General features: G+C 44.2%; 1 protein-coding gene across 15 annotated transcripts; it reads left to right on the forward strand.

Annotated features, from left to right (window-relative positions):
• The first annotated feature begins 1,511 nt into the window (after positions 1–1,511).
• TPM1 (tropomyosin 1) lies at positions 1,512–21,555 on the forward strand. 15 transcript variants are annotated; one of them, XM_030954881.1, is made up of 10 exons: positions 1,512–1,879; positions 2,526–2,651; positions 9,153–9,286; positions 10,484–10,601; positions 11,041–11,111; positions 11,926–12,001; positions 12,548–12,610; positions 12,845–12,914; positions 14,198–14,276; positions 15,700–15,906. In XM_030954881.1, exons 1-10 carry the CDS (start codon positions 1,766–1,768, stop codon positions 15,701–15,703), a joined length of 855 nt encoding a protein of 284 aa, XP_030810741.1. In that variant the 5' UTR covers positions 1,512–1,765; the 3' UTR covers positions 15,704–15,906. The 15 variants fall into 15 exon arrangements, with proteins under 15 accessions (XP_030810741.1, XP_030810742.1, XP_030810743.1 ...); XM_030954890.1 differs by lacking the exons at positions 14,198–14,276; positions 15,700–15,906 and adding exons at positions 2,835–2,960; positions 20,612–21,555 and having other exon boundaries at positions 1,515–1,879; XM_030954878.1 differs by lacking the exon at positions 2,526–2,651 and adding an exon at positions 2,835–2,960 and having other exon boundaries at positions 1,516–1,879; positions 15,700–15,983.
• The last annotated feature ends 808 nt before the right edge of the window (positions 21,556–22,363 follow it).

The raw sequence follows: 22,363 nt of genomic DNA on the forward strand, positions 1-22,363 counted from the left end.
GTCTCTGAATTTTGTATAGTTCCTAGGTTAATTCAGATTATGGCTTTTCTGAGGACCTGGGGACTGTAACTGTTGGTCTGAACCCTCATCAGGGGCTTTGCTATCTTGTAGAGCTGAGGCTTTGTGTGCAGCCTATTTAAGCTCTCCAGGAGCTGGCCTCCAAGGCCAGCTTTGCCAATCCAGCCCTTATCTGCCCTGGTAAGTACCATGGGCCAGAAGTTGTAGGACATTCCCTCCTCCTGCTAAGTAACATCAGCTCAGCTGATGCAGTGACAGCACCAGGGAGGAATTTTCTGCTACAAGGATTGAGTGTAGACAAAGGCTGCCTAATTTGCTCTTTGTGTAACCCACATCCTGTGGGACTCATGCACATCCCTGTACTTTCTACGCTGTACAAGGGAGCGTGCATCCTGAGGACAACGTGTTGTGTCTTGCTCACTCTGCTGATGAGACTGTGAGAGACATGCCAGAAGTGAATTAAATAGGTCTTCACTTAATTATATGTAATTTTGTTAATTGTCTATCTGCTGCTGTCCCTCGCTGGCATTATGAAAGGGTGCAAGTCACCGCTGTAGCTAGATTGCCTGCCCCAGCTTTTCCTGGGCTCGTTCCCTCGCAGCTCTGGATACCCCTGGCAGGCCATGGCCCCACCAGTGTTCCCGCTGAGGGTCGCAGTAGCTCCCGTTCGCTTTTTTTGTTCACTCTCTGCGTGTGCAGTACCGAGGCGCGTCCCTCTGCAGGGCCAGAGCCCCGGCCCGGTCCTGCACAGACAGCGGTGCACTTCGGAAGCACCGACAGCCGCTGGCACCTCTGCCCGCCCCGGCACTGCTCTGGGGGTCAGGGTCGCACCTCAGCCTCTTCCCCCGGCTGTGGGTCCCGGCGGAAGGCCAGCCCTGCCCGGCTCTCCCCGCAAAGTCTGGAATTGGTGCCCGGCGCTGCCCGGGCCGGCGCAGCGCCCGCCGCCCACATTAGCAGCAGCCTGGCTGTTGAGCAGAGGTGCCCCCTCCTCCTCCTCCTCGGGCTGCCGGGGGAAGGTCTCGGAACGCATTCATTCCGTACGTGCATGCGATTAACCCCTTAGTGCCTGTCCGGCAGCCCCCGTGCCCCGCCTTCCCCTGCCGCCTGATGCGCTCGGACTCCGCCACCCTCCTGCTGTAGAACCGATTGATTTCCACGGGCGGGGACGGCTCCAGCCCGGGGCCGGCGTCACCCAGACACGCTGCCCGCTGCGAGCAGCCTTCGCGCCCGTCTCCTCCGCTCCCCACCGAGCTGCCTTTTTTTTTTTTTTTCCTCCCAGGAGTAGCAGCGAAATGTCCCGTCCTGCCTATTTGGAAATGGGAACAAATTGCTCCCCCGCCTTACCTCGCCCATCGCATCCCATATATAGTCATATCTGCGGTCAAATGGCAGGCGGCAGCGAATGGGAAAGCTGTGCCTCCCAAAAAAACCCGGGGGGCAGTGAGAGAGGGAAAGGGGTAGGGACGAAAGGAGGAGGGAGGGAGGGAAGAAAAAAAAGCCCTTTCCAAAAAAGTATTGGATGTCTTGAGGAATGCAGTCAGCCCCCTGGGAAAGTACATATCTGTGAGGCGCTCGCTGCCCGCCGCTTGCATTCGGCCGGCGCCCCGTCCCGCACGGATCAACCCCGCCCGGCAGCTCCGCTCCGCTCCCCCGGGGCCCGCGTCCGGACTCGGGGCTCTCCCGCAACTTTTCAAGTTTTTCTTTCGGAAGGAGTTCGCGCGGGGACGCGCCCTAGCCCACCGCCGCCATGGATGCCATCAAGAAGAAGATGCAGATGCTGAAGCTGGACAAGGAGAACGCCTTGGACAGAGCCGAGCAAGCCGAAGCGGACAAGAAGGCAGCGGAGGAGAGAAGCAAGCAGGTCTGCACCGGGGGCCCGGGCGCAGCGAGCGCCGGGGCGCAAATCTTTCCAGACTATTCTCTTTTTTTTACCTCCACACCTCTTCTTCCCCCCTCACCGTACTTTGTTATATTCCACCCCCGCGCCCTGCAGAACTGGTTGAACTTTCCCTGAGGCAGAGCTTCAGCCTGGCAGCCGCCGGCTGGAGGTTCCCGGGGTGCGGCAGGAGGTTCTTCCCCCTTCCCCACCGTTCCCGCTGGGGAGCTGGGCCCTGGGACGGCTGCGTGGCCTCTGTGCCTTTGTCACAGGGGGACGGCTTAGAGAGGCTGTCCAGAGCGCCTGGTTAGCACTGGGCAGATGTGCGGCGCTTTGGCAAGGGACAGTGAAAGCTGTGTTCGCCCACTCCAGCATCACTCGGCAGATGTGTCCGATTCGAACTGCCCTCCCGCCCCTCTCCGGACACATGCTCCACTTTTTTGTCCTTCTCCAAGCCCCTTCCTTTACACCTGGGGCTTCTCGATTCAGGGAGGGGGATACATTGATTGCACGTTTCTGGGAGATCCGGAAGGAGGAGGGAGAAAGGAAGAGTGATTTTATGAATTAGTTTCAGTTTTCTAAGCCAAGGGAGAAACATATTTGTGCGTTATATTTCCTCTTGTGCACCTAGTTAGAGAATGACATTGTGCAATTGGAAAAGCAATTGCGTGGGACGGAGGATACCAGGGACCAAGTGCTGGAAGAGCTACACAAGTCTGAGGACAGCCTCCTCTCCGCAGAGGAGAATGCTGCCAAGGTATCGTGCCCTTGCTGCAAGCAAAGAGGATCTAACTGTCTCTCCTTCTTTCTCTCTCTGTCTGTCTGTCTGTCCTTTTCTGTCTCTTCTGCACTCGCACCTCTCCGTTTGCACGATCACGCTGCCTGCTGCACCTTTTCCCGCCCGCCCTCCCCTCTCCACCACTTTCCACCCATATCACAGCTGGAGGACGAGCTGGTGGCTCTGCAAAAGAAGCTGAAGGCCACTGAGGATGAGCTGGACAAATACTCCGAGTCCCTTAAAGATGCACAGGAAAAGTTGGAACTGGCTGACAAAAAGGCCACAGATGTAAGTTACCCCCATCCCTTTCACCACAAACCCAACAGAGAAACCGCACACTCCCTCTGCTCAGGACAGCCTGGACTCCTCCTCAGCAGCACTGCAAAGCCTTGCTGAAGGCAGGGTCCAGGCACCTCCTGGACAGGGAGGTGGGAAACACAGCACTGCCTCCCTGCATGAGGTTTGCACACTATCAGAGGTGTCTGATTGGGTTTCTGCTCACTTGACGTGTGCTTTTTATGTGTACTTGCCACTCTAGATGTGAAAGTAAAGAAATGGTGATTTATCTGTTCAGGTGATGGGTAAAACAACTCAGGGTGGAACAACACTGTCTTGATAGTGAAACAGAAGCAGAGAGTTAATAGTGAGTAGGTGCAGGAGAGGGAGATCTAGAAGAGCAAGGGCTGCAAGTTCTGATTTCAAGAGAGCTGTTCCTAGGTATGCATGTGTTAGAACTGCTGGTAGATACTGGTTTGGCTCACTAGTTCCTGAGATAAAAGGTTCTCTCCTGTTTTTTTGGGTTTTTTTCCCCCTTGGAAATCAGTGGAACTGCTTTACTTGTCAAAGAAAAGTTCAGTCTTGTGTGACAGAAGATTGCCTGGAAGATGATACTTGCTAGTTTTGCTGTTCAGAGGACAGGGATCTTGGGAGCAAGCTGGGAGATATATATAGCTCAGCACTTTATATGGTAATAAGGCAAGAGCTTGTGCCTCTCCCAGGCCCTCATCCCTCCCACCTGTCTGTTCCTGACATGCATTTAATGGATCGCATGCATGGAACCATAAGAGTCTGTGCAGTTAAGGTCTTGGTCTCTATTGCTGCTGTTGGACAATACAATTCTCCTTGAGTAAATCTCAGGTCTGAATTACAGGATTAGATGATACTACAGTATTTCCAAAGCAATGAGCCTCCTTTTCCTATAGCTCAGCTTTAAAAGTCAACCTCAAAGCCAAAATGGAACGGAGTTGCCACAAATGAAGCAAGCAAAGTATTTCAGGGGAGGAAGGATACTTTCAGAAACGGAAATGTTACAAACAACATAGAAGACACCATGCTTTTATCTTATTTTATTTCTAAAAGGCATAAAGAAAAAAAAGGCTTCGTTTCAGTATGGCAACTTAATTGTAGAGCTTTGAAAGAGATCCCAAGAACTTAACAAACAGAAGTGTTCAAAGGAACAGGGGAGAGGGATCCGTGTATAATGTGGATCAGATGTCTGCTCTGTGCAGGCTGCCATAGGAGAGGCAGCTTCCTAGCAGGACATTTATTTAGCTTGTTCAAAGGAACCGCATATAGATCCAAGGGAGATATTCCTTATATGGAAAAGTATGCAGACTATTTGGAAATAGCTTGCCTTGGATGAAGACTGGAGAAATGCTACTAGATTCCCTTTCTGAAACTAATGATCTTCCTAACTGATCCCCATGCCACCTGCCCCTGCTGGAAAGCAGTGTTTCGAAGCTAGTTGAGGGCAATTTTATTTGCAGTCTTTCCTGAGGTGGAGGGTGGGAGAGTGTCTGGCTTGTTTTCATTGAGGTAAATGTCTTATTTATTTGTATGCATGGAATATGTTTGACAGTTTAGGGATGTATTTCTCTTTTTTTGGCAATGAAGAGTATATTTGGGGCATTGCAGTTGCCTCAATATTTACCTTATTCGTTTGGATAGTTCCAAGCCTTAGGAAAGGGCAGAGGCAGGGAGGGAGTGTCGGCTCGCTGGGATGGACTCGCCTTTCACTGGGACGAGAAAATCTTACCTGTCCGGTGTGACTCATCTCCCAAAGCCAGACACATCCCTGGAGCCACCCCACCTGAGAGGGGGCAGCTGCAGCCCCCTGTCCCCTGCCCGTGTCTCAGGAGCCAGGCCGGGTGCAGCAGCCTCTGGCGGGTTCCTCGATGGCATTTGGTGACATCGCTCATATGGGGCGGTGTGCGGGGGGAACGGCGGGGCCGGGCCGGGCCGGGCCGGGCCGGGGCAGCTCGAGTGCTCTGCCGCCAGGCGGCGCTGCTGCCCCGGCACATCCGCCGGGCAGGACCAGCCCATCCCGGGCAGGACCGGCCCATTCCCTGCCGCGACCGGCCCATCCCGGTCAGGAGCGGCCCATCCCCGGTCAGGAGCGGCCCATCCCCGGCCACGACCACCCCAACCGCTGTCGGATCGGGCCAGGCCCGGCCCATTCACTGCCACGACCGGCCCATCCCGGTTCAGGACCGGCCGATCCCTGGGCAGGACCGGCCCGTCCCTAGGACGGCTGGACCATCCTCCGTCCCCGCCCCGGTCCCAGCCCGGTGCCGCAGCCCCGCCCCGGAGCGCTGCGGCGCGGGGGGACTTCCGGGGCTGCGGCGGGCGGAGGGAGACGGCGCGGGCTGGGCGAGGTGCGGGCATGGCGGCGATGAGCTCGCTCGAGGCCGTGCGCAGGAAGATCCGCAGCCTGCAGGAGCAGGCGGACGCCGCCGAGGAGCGGGCGGGACGGCTGCAGCGGGAGGTGGACCAGGAGCGGGCGTTGCGGGAGGAGGTAGGGCCGCCCCTCGGCCCGGCTTGGGCCCGGGGCTTGGAGGTGCGGGTCCCGGGGCGCGGTGCCCCGCCTGTCTCTCCGGCCGGGGGGCGGGAGGCCGCTTCTTTCGCCGCCGTGCCCGACAAGGTGGTTGTTACCTGCCGGGCTGGTGGTTGTTACCTGCCGGGCTGGCGGCGGGGCCGGCCCGCGGCGCTGCGTTCCCGGCTCGGTAACCCGAGTGCTGCGTGGGCCGGGCCCAGGTGAGCGCGCCCGGAGACAGCACTGGGTGTGCTGGGCAACAGCAAAACCCCGAGCTGGAGTGAGCTCGGACTTAGGCGAGATGTTTGAGATTACTTGTTTTGTATTAGGCTATGAGCAAGGTTTTATGAGGTGTTGCTCCCCACTAGTCCTAGTTCTCGTATCCCATCCAAACGAGTTCATTTGTGAGGGAAGTCAGCATGGCGACTGTGGGGAAGTACGCAGGAGTGCACCTGAGAGGCCACGGTACCTGACAACACCCCAACAACCCCAGTCACTGAACATCTGCAGTGTGTGCCGTTCGTCAAAGCTGCTCGCCAAGAGGGGAAAGGAACAGTAGGCTTGGTTTTAGGCAGAGGCAGGATCAGGTGTGAGCAGCACAGGCTTACACAGCAGAGAGATGTAATTATGGGTGGCAATCACAATAAAAAAACCTGATAGGGCTGTTCTTTGCCTTATCACTGACCTTTGGGAGTTCCAGCAGCTGTAGCTGAATGTTTCCTGCTGTAAAATGTACAGTGTTCTTTGAGGCAGTTTTAATGTCTCCAGTGGTTGCGTGAAAACAAAGCAAAAGAGCAAAGCTCTTGTGTAGTTTATTACAATAGAAAAAATTGTGATTATTTGATTTCCTTATAATATGGGCCTTTCTACACATTCTGGGCAGTAAGTTCAAAAGAAGAGCCTCCTGATTACTTGCAGGTGATCTTCCTTCTGGAGCAAAATATGGCCACTTGTGCTTGTGTAACTATTGCATTCTTGCAGATCGCTTGGCATATCTAGTTTTTTCAGTGAAGAGCCATAACTCATTTCATAAGGGTTTCTGTTTTTCAAAAACTTGTGTTTGTTTTCTAAGCTTTGTGGAGTAAAGGACACAAAAATTCCTACTTTCAGTAACATGTATTATTCTGACCAGCATATTAAGGAATTTCTATTGAAAAGGAAAGTTTTGCTGTTAACTTTCGTGGCAGAAGGGATAGTGCTGGAGGAGTGGTTACAGCCTTCTGGTGAAGCCTTCCCTTAAGAGTTCAGCTACATTGCAGTAAGGCTTAGGACCCTACAGGTTAATGTTTGTCTCTTCCTTGGAGTTGGTTTATGTGGATGATGTGGAATTCTGCAGAGTACATTTACATGGTATTTAGGTTTTTATGTGGAGGGGTCAGTGCTGGGGTGAATAAAGGCTGAAAAAGCTGAACTCCCAGGCACATGTAGACGTGTGCTTTTTCTGCAGTGCTGGCTACAGATGAGGGGTTTTATTGTTGCAGCTGTATTTCTGCATGCTTGAGGAGGGAGGCTGTGAGAGCACTGCAGCAAGCGAGCTGAGGTGTGAATCTGCCCCTTCCCTCAGTGTAATGCCTTACATGTATGGCATGTGACCAGCTAGGGTTGTTAGGTGAGGGTTTTCTTCTTCCTGTGCAAGGTACAAATATGCAAACAACAGAAAAGCTACAGCTGTGGCCAAAACGTAGCACAGCCTCCAGCTTTTGATTGTTATACCAGATTGTTAAAAGCTTCAAGCTGTGATTAGCAGCCATTCCCTTAAAGAAGAATCTTGGTTTGAGTACGTGCATCTCAAGGGGCTGTTGGTAACCACTTTTTCAAAACGCATTTTTCTTCCTCCTTCTGGAAAACAGAATCTCCCTTATAATAGTGATAATTAACACCCAGTGGTAACTTAACCATGTCAGCACTCATTGTAAAAATATGTGGTGTGTAAGTGCCACGGCAGAAACGTGGGTTATGTTTGCATGGTAGCAGTGGGAGTGCCCCGAATGTCACTGGGGTTTTTTCCTTCCTTGCCATATAAGGAGAGAAGTCCTGCTCTGCAGAAGAGTAATGGGGCCATATAAGGCTGATTGGTAAATCCTTAGTGAGTTACTGGAGCAGGAAGTGAAAACTTGAACTTTAGTCACTCTGTGTTTTGAAGCACAATTTTATGCTGTTATCATGATGAGCAGTCTTGACATGATAATAATTAACTTGAACATTACAAATTTCCCTAGGGTAGCCTTTATGAAGGGTCATTTTCTATCTTAAATGTGAAAGTTCAAATTCTCACTGTTTTAAAGCCCGAAGTCCAAAACCAGAGATTTTGAATACTTCTTTTTGATTACATAGCTAAATGGTTTATATTTGGATTAATGTGGATCTCTAAGGATGAAGTCTCTTCTCCTTCTGGTTCTGTGTTCACTGCCAATGCATATTAATGTTCAAAGATATAATTGCTTCCCTGTTCATGTGTTACTTCCAGTCATTCTAGCTGGACATTGTTACTTTTGTGTCAAAGGTTATTTTCTGGTCTGTAAGTTATTCTTTTTGTGTTATGAACAGCAAAATCTTTGATATGGACAACTCTATCCAGCTACTTCTGGTTAGAGAAGAAAAAGTACCAAACTGATACTTTTGGTATCCACTTTTGCCAGAGGGTTGGTTTTCCCCTCAACTAGACGTCATAGGAAATTCAGATGTGTACTTCCTCACATACAGCAAATATATATCATATATGTTTTCAGAACTAATTAAGCGTTATTCTCTGAAGTAATAAACTTTTTAGAATAGTTACCCTTTTATATATACTTTGTGGTTAATATAGTTTTGAAAGAAAGTAAGTTTAATGGTGAGGTTACCACAAGAAGGCTGTTTTAGAACTTACTCTGCAACTTAGGCCAAGTGCAGGTTTGGAGCTGTAATATAGAATAGCTTGTAGTGATAAGAGGCAAATGAGTTGCAAGTGTTGTACAGAAAGTTCAGTGAACAGGTAATTCAAGAAAGGCAAATTTAGGGGAAGATTGAGGGTGGAACTATGGGAGGAAAAAAAAAGGATGTTTTAAGGGATTGCTGCCTGTACTAGGGTCCTTGCTGGTGCCTTTTTTGTCCACTCTTGCACAGCTTGCTTGTAAACAAAACCTCTGGGTGTTGGGGCACTTTTTAAATGTTCTCAAACTCTCTCTGTGGCAGCTGTCTCATTGCACATGCTGATCCAGGTGTGTTTTTACATGTTTACACTGAAGCCTTCTTACAGGACTCAAGGAAATGTCGGGACAATTCTTGCCAAATACGGTGAAAGGTCATAAATAAAAGAATTGGGGTAACAGAAGAATTGAGTAATTAGCTTGTGTTGGTTTGATTTAAAAAAGGGATGGTCTGTAATGAATGTCTGCAAATACAATAACAGAAAATATTTGGGTAATGGTGCATAATTCTTCCTGTGCAGTTCTTTCTAGTACAAATTGTACAGTCCTTGATGTGCTTCATTGGAAGCAAGCATTAATCACTTTTTTCCTCTGTTAAGCAACAACTTCACAATTCAATCTCTGTGTATGGACTTTCTAGTGGACAAAGTCAGAAATGACAAAGTACTGTTAAGTGGCACTAGCAGGTAACGGGGTAACCTTTTACAAGGGAAGATGTGTGCCTTACTATGAATTAATTTCTATTTTTCCTGTGCTTAGGCTGAGAGTGAAGTAGCTTCTCTGAACAGACGCATCCAGCTGGTTGAGGAAGAGTTGGATCGGGCTCAGGAGCGCTTGGCCACTGCCCTGCAGAAGCTGGAGGAGGCTGAGAAGGCTGCAGATGAGAGTGAAAGGTGGGTGGAGCCACACCTGGATGGATTGTTACCCTTATGACAAAGATCATAATTGCCAGGGTGTGGGTTAGGGACATAAATTAAACCACTCCTAGGTCTCTGAATATGTGTAATCTGCTCTTCCTTTGCCTACATGGACTTCAGTTACAGCTTGTCTGTAGAAATGTCCAAAATATCTGGGCTTGGATTCTTTTCCAGTTATGAAGATGAGATTTAAGTGTGATAGGTCTTTTGATGTATCATTCACATCCTGGGAAAACTGCTTGGCCCAGCCCAGACTTCTCTGGTTGGATGACAACTCCTTGTGATACTCTTGTGCTGTTAGGTGATTCTTGCTTTCATTGTGGGTAGAAAATCTCACCTGGAGAGTAGTGAAGTGCTTGAAGAGGCTTTGGTTCTCCTGTTGGCAAGATTGGTATGTGAAGGTGAGCAAAGGAAAGAGGCTGATAATTCCTTCACATTTCCAGAAGTCAGTAGTGTAAGTTAGGAACTCAAACTTCGTGACTTTGGAAGATCTTCTGTCTTCTTCCAATGGTACTTTATACCTGTGATAGAACCTTTTGTTCTGAAGGAAACCCACACATTCTGCATGTGTACTTCTACCTTACTAAGAATGGAGTCTGTTGAAAAGAAATTTGCCAGAGACTCACAGTGTGTTTTGAAACATTTAAGGTAATTTTATATCAGACATGTGCAACACACAGTGTTTCTTGTTATGAAGGATTTCAGTTTTGCTTTTAGAGAGCACAGGGAGCTTCTAGGGCTCTGGCATGGCAAAACCCAGGGGAGTCTGGCCCATAGACATGGTTCTTTTCAGTTCTGCAAGGGTTCTAACATGCTGTTGATGAGTGTAAAAGCACAGATGTTTTCAGTCTTATTAGGTCTTCAGAAGCAACAACCTTTGTTAACCTTTCTATAAGAGGAGTTTTTCCTGCAGTTTAAAATGAAAAAGAATTCTACAGCTGAATTACAGTAAGAGCTAAACAAATCACACTTTTTCTTTCTTCCTAAGTCATGTTTTGTTCTTTGAACTTCTGAAATGTAAGTGCACAGGATTAAATCTCTGGTGTGAGGACTCATGTGTCCGATGTGCTTCACTCACCTGAATACCACTGTCTGAAAGTCACATACCACAAGGAGTAGAGCTGGAGATAAACTGGCAAGCCCTGAACCTTGTATTTTTTTCACGTTTTTCAGAGGAATGAAGGTCATTGAAAATAGGGCCCAGAAGGATGAGGAGAAGATGGAAATCCAGGAGATCCAGCTCAAAGAGGCTAAGCACATTGCTGAAGAGGCTGACCGCAAGTATGAAGAGGTCAGTCCTTGAGTGCAGGTCATCTCTCTCTGAAGCCCATGAGGCTGGGTCTGTAATTTTTGTTTTTCTCTTTTGCCTTTTAAGTTCAAAAGATCACAAACACCCCTCTCCACAGCTATGGAAGGAAAATCAGGCACTCAGATACCTCAAGGGACAAGGTGACAGGAGATCTGAGCTTAGATCTTTCACTAAAATGCTTGAGAATATTCCCTAAGCTCTTAGGGAGAGAAATATTTTTCAGTTGCCTTTTGGTGAATGAAAGGGAGGTCTTGAAAAATGTCAATAACTAAGTCTCAAATGAATAATGAAGATATCATGTAATCAAAACTTATGTGTTGACCAAGAAATGAAGAGACCTGGCCTCCTGCTTTGTAGGTTCTAGAAGCAGGTGAGGTGCAGTGCAGCAACATCCCTGATTGTGCCTTGCCTGTCCTTGCAGGTAGCTCGTAAGCTGGTGATCATTGAGAGCGACCTGGAGCGCGCTGAGGAGCGTGCTGAGCTATCAGAAAGGTAAGTGTGCAGCTGCCCTGGGATCTATGTGAGGTGCTAGAAGAGAACTATAACTGCATGAAACGTTGGCAGCACACTGTGTGTTCAGCTCCAAGCTATGTTTTGCTCATTTACTGTAATGGTTGAGACAAACGGTCAGTGCCAAAGTAAATGTGTTCTATGTGCGTGCGCGTGTTTTGTCACTGCATGCTGTACCTGCACACTGATTTTGTGAATGGCTTTTGTGCATTTCATGTGTTCACTAACAGCCAAGTCCGACAGCTGGAAGAACAGTTAAGAATAATGGATCAAACCTTGAAAGCATTAATGGCTGCAGAGGATAAGGTACTGATACTAATAAACAGTTTTTAGGTTTAACTGCAACCCAAGTGTTTCAGCTTCCATAGCCAGTTAGCTCACTCAGTAGTAACAAATAAGTCCTTGCTATGCTCTTTACTCTCTCTTTGCATCTCGCTTTGGTGGTTTTCTTTGGTCTCTTTTTTTGTTTATTGATTTTTATCTTTAAAACTGATCTCCTGTGCAGCCAAAAGAAGCTGAACTGTCTCACGTGTAAAAGCTCTGTAAATGTTTCTGTGTAAGCCAAGAGCTGTAGATAAATTTCTGTCTGGTCATTGTCTTAATGTGCACTTGAACTGGTATTTGGCATCACAAAGAGCTGCTTTCAGTCTGTGATGGATCAGCTGCTTTTGAGGCCATTCTTTTGCCCTGTAATGGTTTTCATTTTTCTCTATCTTTCCCCCCTATTTTCTCCTATTTCTTTTGCTTGACTGAATCTTCCATCCTCCCCTTTCCTGCCTTACCTCCGAAATAACAGCAAATGTGCTGAGCTTGAAGAGGAGTTGAAAACTGTGACCAACAACCTGAAGTCGCTGGAGGCTCAGGCTGAGAAGGTAGGCTAGAGACTTATGTGAGAATGTGTCCCTTACACTGTCATCTGGCCTATGGGGTTTCCTTTGTATGCCAGTCACTTTGCAGCATTTCTTCAGGGCTGTTGTCAGTAGAGGCATTTGGCTTTACTACTCAATTCCTATTTGGCTCCTACTGGAACATAGCATGTCTTGTCATTCCAAATAGGTCAGTATTATTTGGCCACACGTTTTGTTGAGTATTCTGACAAGATTAAGCGTTAATTATAGAATGTCCCTCAGAATGGCATTGTATACTAACATTTAATTTCTCCAGAAGACATTCCTCTTTAAAACGGTAGTACTAATTTCTTCTCAAAGTTCCCACCATATTGCACTGGAATGTAACTCAAGAAAAGTTTGACTCTTGTTATAAACCACACTACCACAGCCTTCCAAGTGGAATTAATTTTGTTTTACCTATAACAATTTCTTGTGTACAGATAATCTGTTACAAGAGTTTCAAAGTGAGGGGTTTTGGGTATATTTAGAATACCCATCTAATACCAGTGATCCTCTGTCTAATTACAGTACTCACAGAAAGAAGACAAGTATGAAGAGGAGATTAAAGTTCTGACTGACAAACTGAAGGAGGTAAAATGAAAGCTGTTCTTTGCAACATATCTTCCAGTCCACCTTTGATTCTTTTAGTATAAACACTACTTTGATGCTGTAAGGATGAACATACCATTTTGGAAACAGTTTACTGTTAAATATCTCCCCTAGAAATTAGTTTATATTAGCCTTATTATTTGTCTCCTCTCACTGTGCTTTTTTCCTCACTTGAATTATGTTTCCTAAAGTAGTCTGCATTTGTCCTGACTGCAGGCTGAGACTCGTGCTGAGTTTGCTGAGAGGTCAGTAACCAAGCTGGAGAAGAGCATTGATGACCTAGAAGGTATGTGGGGCTGTTCTTCTATTTACTGTGGAAATACATATCCCTTATTCTTCTCTTGTGTGAGAGTTTTTATTGCTTTTTTTTAATACCCAATTCTACTGAGCTGAATTGTTCTGCTTGTATAAATGGGTCTACCTAAAGAGTAGACAAAATATTTTCTAAATGAAATGTATTGATGTCTTAAATGCTTCAGGTGAACAGTGTTTTGCTCTTGCCTGTTGCTTTTTCTCTTATGTTCTCAAGACTCCTTCCATTTTTTGCTTTATACTCTTCTATTTGGAAGTATATAAATGTTACAGATGACAAGTGTTATTATCATCTTAGTAAAGAGCTGATGAAGAGTTGCATTATGTTTGCAATAGTTAGGAATGTAGCAAGCTAACCTAATTTATTGCTGTGTTAAGTGTGGGTTGGGGCAGGCATTTTGTGACATAGACCAGTTATTGGGGTTTGGTAAAGCTAATAGATTGTATACGTTATCAGAAGGATTATTCAACTTCAGAGGTTTGTTTGTAAGGTTTTGATAAATCTGCCAGAACTGCAGCAGAGTAGTAGAATGTGCTTTCTGCCTCTGGAGAAAACAATTCAGTAGGACTTTGTAATTTGAAGTTATGTGGAGTTGGCTATTTAGAGGCATTACACTAAGTGTAGGATTTGAAGAAGCTAAATTGCATGGTGTGGCAGGCTGGATTCTGCATGAAGGTGATGAAATGCCTAAGTAGCTGCTGAAAATTATGATCCCTGACTCAGGAAGGAAGCAGAGAAGAAAGATAAGTGTTTAGAAGGAACAAAAATTGCTGTAAGAAGCTGAGTTTGACATCACACAAACCAGAGTGATTAAAAAAAAGAGTGGTAGAAAAGGGTAATATCCTCCTTGAGCCCCATTTTTGGATCTTTTCTCCCTAGCTCTTGTGTCCCCTCTTGATTAAAACAAAAAAGCATTAAAACAAAAATCCAGGGCAGAGAAACATGGATTTTTGCTTCTTTTGTACTCTCATTTTCTTGCTTTTCTGTATATCACAGGTTACCCTGTTGGCAGTGCAGTTAATGAATTTGTTGCATAAAACTGTTCACTATTTTCTTGCATAGAACTGTTCACTACTCTCTTTCTTTTATTCTTCTCTAATTTTATTTCATTTTGTCTGTCACAACACTTCTTTCTGTGCACTCTTCCCATTTCCTATGGCTTCTGGATGGTACCCCCATGCCACCACCTCCACCTTCCATCCCATGATCCTGCTCCATTTCCTTGCACACCTCTGCTTTTCCTGGGGGAACACCAGATGAGCTCTATGCTCAGAAACTGAAGTACAAAGCCATCAGTGAGGAGCTGGACCACGCTCTCAATGATATGACTTCCATGTAAATGTCCTCCCAGCCTGTGCCCGCTGCTGCTTCCCTGCCCTCACTGATTGCGCACTTCCACCCTTGTGAAATGATGCTCCCTGTGTAGCGGGAGATGCTTTCCTTTAGAGAGAATAGGTGTACAAAATACCATGAACAATTGCTTTACCCTGGCAAAGTGTGGGTGAGTGTTGTGCCAAGCCTGGTAAATACTCATGGTGATTTTGTAAGCTTGTGGTTACTTTTTGATTCTGTGTCTGCAATCCTTGTGTCTTGTGGTTGCCCTCTGTTTGTGGCTCTGTGTTTATCCTTTCAGTTCACCTCTGTTCAAATGTTATCTACCAGGCCCATCATGTTTGTTTTACCAAAGAAAATTGCTGTGGTACGTGTTGCATTCAGAGCGTATTCCTTTGCCTGCTGTCACGATTTTCACTCTGGCAAAGTTCCTGCAAAAATGTCAGAGAAATTTAGATTTAGCTCTATTCTCTGTTAATGACAGTAGAAAGTGTTTATCTAAATTTTCATAACTGCTCTGAAAATTTTAGCTGTTATCACTGAATTCCATGTGTGGAAATGGATTGAAAATACCTTGTCATTTAAACCCATAAAGGCAACAATTGAATTGTAGGTTTCTTCTGCATGTTTTCTGGATAGCAGTAGGAATTTTATTTGCATACACCAAAAATGTGGCAATACCAACTTTAGTCATAAGGAGAAAAATAAAGAGTGGCAGGAAAGTAGGAGAGTCAACAGCTGTAAGGTGTGACTGCTCAGTGCAGTGTTTGACACAAAGTGACTCTGAACAGAGGTCAGCTGTGCCACCTCCACCTTCCCATGCATGAACACTGCAGCTGACATGGGACAGGGGAAGAGCTCTGGCTCTCCGGTGCTTAGGAGGTGCAATGTTTAGTCCCAGCATTCCCCTTTGGAAACCCAGGCATGCTTTCAACATAAGGTTTGCTTATGTCTTAGAGCTTGAAACGGATTTTGTTTCCACCCATATTTTAAATGGTTTTTCTTCATGTTGTTTTTGTCCCCATGTCTGTTCATTACTTTCCTCCTTCTCTCTACCAACATTTTAGTAGAGGTCTCATGTTGCTTGCTTTGTATGCTTTGATTCTTTGTTTTTAAATTCCTCCCCGACATATGGTTTTGCTTAGTGGTTTATCAAGCAAATGGATTTCTTTTTTCCTCCTCTTTATACAGAGATTACAATATTTCTTCAATTTGGGATATTTCTAAGTGGAAAACAGACTTAAAATTGTAGTCTACTGGTATATGAGGACGTGACTGTATCATTCCAGTCCCAGCATGGTGTGCTGTTTCTCTAGCATAGTCATCTCAGCATGCTGGGCTCTGCTGTGCCATTGCTGCTTTTTTGAAAGTCTTTACTGCACCTTTTTTCATTTTCTACCTTATCTCACTTTTTCTTTTCATGCAGATAATTTTCTTTGCTTCAGTTCTCCAAAGACATCTTCATCGGGTTGGATAAAACATCTTTCCAAGCTTTGGATGTTTCATGGGCTCATTGTCCTGTCTTCTAGCTTAGTTGACTCTTCCTCTATCACCTGTCTCAGAACATGCTCTGTTTGTGCTCTGCTGTACAGAAACTACATTTCTCAATGTAAAATAAATATCCCAGCTGTATCCCTTTTGCTATTCCTTTGCCTTTTATTTATTTAAGTAACTATTTAAGTTATTAATAAAATTTGCGCTTTTATGCCATTAGGGATTTCATTTTTTGGTGTTTTCATTTTTTAGCTGAAAACACTTTTGCCTGAAGGTTGACAATGCCAAGCCAGCAAGTGCAGTGTGTGAAAACTGACAGTTATTATCTTAGTTTTTCTCAAACTCTGCTGCAGATAAAATGACAAATAGATGTAATAGGAACTCTTCCAGTTGTTATTGTTAGGTCAAAATTTGCAAGGTCACTACTTCCTTGGGGTCATTGGTCGTGGGAGCATGGCTGAGGGAGCAGTTACATCCTTGATGTAACCAGATTTTTCACTTTAAAGCCTGAAATCTTTTCCTAGCTTTATGCTGAAGACTTCTTATCTTTATTTAAATGTCTTTGTTTGTTAACTTGTATATTTGAAACAGATTTAAAGAGGCAGCATCATAAACTTTAAATTATTTTTTTCATCCAAAAGTAATCCTTGAAATGTCTTGCAAAAAAGGTTTTCCCTCTTTCACACCTCAGTTATTCAGCAAAGATGATGCTTGCTAACATTCTGGGTTTTTACAATATCTTTTTCTTGAGTGGCATGATAGTATTGGAAGTTCATTGGGGAGGTTTCAGTAGCTTTCCGCTTGTGCTTAGTTCAGACTTGTGAGTTTGAATTGCAGACTCATGAGAAATGTTTCAAAGCTGGAGTAGGAAAATTCTAATGAGTATGCTATTAATGAAATTACTCTGCTGCAAAGTGGAACATCATGGATTTCAGGTTTCAGTTGTCACTGTCTGATCAAGGATGAAGCATTAAATATTGACATCTTGTGCACTTTTTGTATTGTTATTTGCAACTAGGGAGTTTATTGCCTTATTTTAACTTTATTTACATCACAGTGAAAGAAGTTATTTTCCAGTTCACGTGGAAGCGAAAACCAGATTGATTTCTGGTGATACTATATATATTGATTGATTTCTGGTGATACTCTATATATTGCTAAAGTTCCTAAGTCACCAAAGCTAAATAAATTCATTATACCATAGCTGAACTGTAGTTTTTAACTTTTAGAATAATGTAAATGTCTCTTTCTTGTTCAGCTTCAAGATTATTCAACAGTGCAGTTGAAACTAGATTTTCTCCCCTCCTCAAAACTTGTTTTCCCAACAAGGCTTGGGATGGATGCATGCTCCTCCTAGCCTGCCATCCTTGGATAACTTTTTGGCATATCCCAGTTTTCTACCTAAGACACATCCTAGTGTTGCTGGCTGGAGGCAGAACCCCAAATCCAGGATATAAATCAGCAATCACAGACAGTTCAAGTAATAAAGTTCAGTAACTTACCAATCCTCAACTGACACAGTAAGTGGCTGTGTGTGAAGGGTAACCAGATAGAATGGGATATATAAAAGTGAACCAAATATAATGGGATGAGCATTTGTAAAATGACTGAGGTTAATAGCTTCACAAATGCAGGAGTAGGGGGTTGTGGTCAACTGTAACTTGTCATCTGAGCCAGAGTAAAATATGCTACAGCAGCTCCAGCTTCTTAATCTATTGTGTTTAGGTTCATTGTTTTAGCAGAGTTTTTTGTCCACTCAATTCCTTGCAATACTGGTGTTTCTTAAGAAAAGTAAACAAAAAAGCAAAATCCATTGTAGGAACCTGTCAGTTTTTAACATAGTGATTTTAAACATCAGTATTAAATTTTTGCCTTTTGTGTCAGTCACACATGATCAGCTCTGCACTGAGGGATGACAGATTGCTGGACAGAGCACTGGAAATGAGCAGTGCAGTGCAGAACCCCAGGAAGCTGCATGCAGAATTCCTGGCTGCTCCTTCTGCTCTGATCTTCACTCCAGGGAGCTGTTGTGGTTCCCTGCTCTGGTGTGGCTCAGCACTCCTGTCACCCTCAGTTGTGGAATTGTACCTGCCATGTCTAGCTGGTTTTGTGCCTGAGGCTTCTTCCCAGGAGTGCAGGGCTGGCTCTGGGCTCTGCTGGGCTTTGCTGGCTCTGCACAGAGCCAGAAGTCCCTGCTTGGCTGCTGGGGCTCCTGCAGAGCCAGCCTCTGCCTCTGGAGCAGATGGACACATGGCCCATGGGAATCCAGGACTCACTGTACTCTTGGGAAGTGCCTTCCCTGCTTTACTGGGGGATTTAGTTGTTTTGGAAGTTGAGGAATAATGTAAATTTCTGCCTCAGTCAGAGAGGAGATTTCTGTGATGATAATAAGAGTAAGTTCACATAATTCATTTTGGAATAACAACTATATACACTTTGCTAGACAAAGTGAAATTTTAGTTACTCTAAGGCTTTGTTTTTTTCCACATATATGTGACATTATCATGATGAGAGGGACAAGATCCATTTGTTACTGGTGCAGGATCAGAGCTGTGAAGTGTCCTGGCTTTACTGAGCTGGCTGTGGGAGTCTGGGCTGGGGAGGAAGCTGGGAGGAGTTGCTCACCATGCAAGCATGTCCTGCAGACCAGCTCACTGCACAGCTTTGCCTGTGCTGTGAACAGTGCCTGCAGGGGAAGGGGATTCCTGTGGAAGCTGTTAGGCAGCTTGTGGAAAAGAGTCAGAAACAGTCATTTCCTGTAGGGGAATAATCTGGGATCAAGAGGTCAGGAGTGCAGTTATTGAGAAGAGCATGGACAATTTGAGAGCACAAGATAGTCAAAAGCCATTGTGGAACATTTTTTTCACTCTGCAGAGCAACTCTCACTTAATGTGCTGTCACAACATGGCTGTGGCCGTTCTGTTCCAACACAAATTGTCCTCTCTGTTTGCTGTTTTTGAGCAAAGTGTTCATCCTTCCTTTTCATTTTCACCAAATGTGAGTCTGTTTTTGTACACAGTAAAACTCAGCAACTTAAAGGTATCAACATGTGTGGATTCCAGTAACACCAGTAATATTTACCTATCAAAAATAACATTTCAGCCCACCAGACTTCCTAGGAAAGGAGTATGGGCTGAGCCAGACCTGGTGGTAGTTGCCTACTGGCATCTCCCCTGTTGTTACTGATGCTGGCTGTGGTGCAATTGCTTTCTCTCTACTGGCAGATGAGGTTCCACTACACTTTAAATAGTTTGCAAAGAAAAATGGCACACATGAAACAATTTCACACACTGTACAGAAGAGTAAAGTAAGATTTAGTACTACTAGGAGTATAGCTGCAGTTCTTCCATTTCTATTCCAGTTTTGTCTCACAGCTGTTCCCCACAACAGGATTCTTAGCCAGTTCTTGCTATGGTACAATAGCTGTCCTTGGAGTAGCTATTCCTAGAGTTCTAGAAACAGAGGTAAAATGTTTCTCTCTATGTTACTGAACTGTCTGTCATGTGACCAGTTTCTTTAGTAACTCTTATTTAACTGTTTTCTCTGTCTAATCTGTCTTCATTCTGCCTCTTTTTTCCCTTCTAACCTGCTTGCTGCCTGTACAGACCAACTCTACCAGCAACTTGAGCAAAACAGTCGCCTAACTAATGAACTAAAGCTGGCATTGAATGAGGATTAAACTTTAGTGGGACTATGTTGTTAACTTGTTTGAAACCACCTTCTTCCAAATTTCCTTGAAAAATGAATCAGTAATTGTAGAAATAAGCAAGAAACTTAGAAATTTTTTTTTCCTGTTAATTCTGTGGTAAATTAATGAAAGAAATTCTCTTGGGAAAATATGGAAATGCTTCTTCTGGATGAGGCTTTTCATTCTGTGTCTGCTCACCTATTTTGGAGGAGCACTAAGCTCTTCTGCTGTGCAGTAGCTTCTTTCTACTTAAGTAAAGAGCTACAGCATTTCACTAACAGTATTCAAAAACTAACAGCCTGTGTTGCAGAAAGGCACTCAGTTTATCCAACATGAATTGGCCCTAAGATTTTTACCACAGTGAGAGAAAAATATTCACTAGAATTCATATTTCTGTATTTCAAAAGCAACTTAAAGGATACTACAGCTGTTTTGTCTGGAGACTTTGATAAGATAATTTTGCCTTACTATGAATTTGGCTTGTATTTGACATTAAAAAAAAAAAGAATGGGAGCTCCATCTGACAATACTCAATCAGTTAAAGGTATGCTTGCCTAGTATGAAGTTACTATTACTGGATCCTGGTGGGATGCACCACCAGAACATTATGCTCATTTATTGTATTAACTATGTGTGTTAAGTGATTGTCCTATAAAAGTGTGCATGCAACATAAGGCTACTAACTTTGAGTGAATTTATTTTCTAGAAGAAATAAATTTCTTAAAGGTCACTTCACTGAAAACTAAAATAGTTTTAATTTTTTTGTTCTTTGTGTTTTTGAAATCTATGAAACTATTAATTGTGTATCCGCAAAGAACTTATTTTCTTTATTGCCTACTTAAAAAAAAAAAAAAAAAAAAAAAGCTGCTTTTTTATCTCACCTATAAGCAAAGAGTTTCCAGAGCATTGTGTCTCTCTTGGCAGTGCATTTTCTTCACAAATGCAGCTGTGAACAGTTCCAAACTTGCATTACTTGCTGTTTGTTTTATTAATTTGGAATTCTCTCTAGTTGTGTTATCTGGAAACATTGATATTTATGAGCATGCACATTTCTTAACTTTCTAAACCCTGTGAGAGAAATGATGATTGCATGCCTTCATGTTCAGTGCCTCCAAAGAACTGCTATTCATGTTTTAATTTTCTAATCCCACAACAGAGAAAGTGGCGCATGCCAAAGAAGAAAACCTTAATATGCATCAGATGCTGGATCAAACTTTACTGGAGTTAAACAACATGTGAAAACCTTCTTAGTGGCAACCACACTATTTGTTTGTTTATTTTTACACCTGCTTGCCGTGAAGCCCCATAAACATGTTTTTATTTTAGTTTCACCACAGTCACAAGAACATCTGCTAAATTATGGAGCAGGGGTCAGGGAAACACCAAAATGGGCAAGCCATATGCGGGTTAAATGACATTACATTATGGTTTAAACGTGCCATTTCCCAACAAAAATGTTACCTACACTTTGTAGAGAGTTCAGCAATTTGGTATGCTTAGTCTTTGAAGAATCCTGGCTGTGGCAGAAAGTGTCCCACCTCAAGTGCCAACTACAGTTTTTACACAAGAAGAATGATTCGTGTTCAAGAGAGATCAGGTGGAAATGGTGCTATTTTGAACAAAAGGTTCTACTTGAAGTCTTTTGTTTGATATCAGACAAGTCAGGAGTTGTCCAGCACAGTAATTTATTTTTATCAGAACTTGACTGGTCGGTGAGAATTTGGACTTTCTGTGCCTTCTAATTTAGTAAAACGAAGATATATAAGCAGTGGAGACAAGTGAAGGCTTCTGAAGGTTTTAAATTGTATTCTTGCAACTCAATACAGAAGTGTAGGTCAGCATTTCACCTTGAGTTTTCATTCGATTGTATTTTTCATGTTGAAATGAAAGATTCAATAAATTCAGGACAAAACATTAATTTGGAAGAGATTGTGTTAAAATGTATTTTATTTGTGGGGATTTGGGGTAGGGGAGGAATTTTTAAACTGATATTTGCCTCACTTTTTTCACACTTTCTTTGAGCAGTCTTAAAAGTATACCTGTATGTAAACATTGTATAATGATATGAAATAAAATGCACATTTTAGGACATTTTGTAAATCTTGTCCTCCTGTGGTTTGTTTTTCATCACATCAGTTTCCTGTGCATCCCTGTGTGACCCCTGCATTGTGCAGTGTCTCTCATGCTGTGAATCACTGTTAACACACTGGCTCTGAGTCTTTGCTGTGTTGTTAGGCCCAGGTATGGAAGTGGGGTGCTTTGGACAGATGTGGATGTGCAGCTCTCAGAGGGCCCTTTGGGGGCCATACTGCAGGAGCCTGTCCCTGTCACTTCACTGCATGCCCAGCTGTGTGCAGGAGGCAGTTATCCCATAGCAGATGGTAGAACTTTCCAGAATTGCTCATCATTGACCAAAATGGTTTTGGTAAGACCATTGCAGAGCTCTTTGGGAAATGAGTCCTGAAGGGCGTGCTCTTGGAAACATTACCATCTATTTGTATATCTTACCTGGTAACATGAGCTAATTTCCTTCAATACACTGATAAACCTTTGAAAATCATGTGTCATGTTCAGAAGAGGTACTTCCACTCAAGTTTTCACTACTGGTTGCTAATTTCTACATATGTAGGTGTCTTTATTTGAATTGTTAGGTCTGTCAATAGGCAGCTTCAGGACTTGAAAAATAATTTTTTTTGTCCTTCTTTTTCTGTAGTATATTGCTGAAAGCAGATGCTGTCCATCCCTCTAGCAGCAAGGAGCTTGGTAGGAGACAGGTACAGATACCTTCCAGATCACCAAAGAATTTCCATTAGTGGGCCCTTAGCAAGCCACTGAAAACAGATGGCTTTATCAGCTCCTGGTGTAAGCTGGTAAAGGGTAAAGTAATACACAATAATTTCAGGTTAAG

This window comes from Camarhynchus parvulus, chromosome 10, assembly GCF_901933205.1.
Source record: "Camarhynchus parvulus chromosome 10, STF_HiC, whole genome shotgun sequence".
In the NCBI taxonomy this organism is placed as follows: Eukaryota; Metazoa; Chordata; class Aves; order Passeriformes; family Thraupidae; genus Camarhynchus; species Camarhynchus parvulus.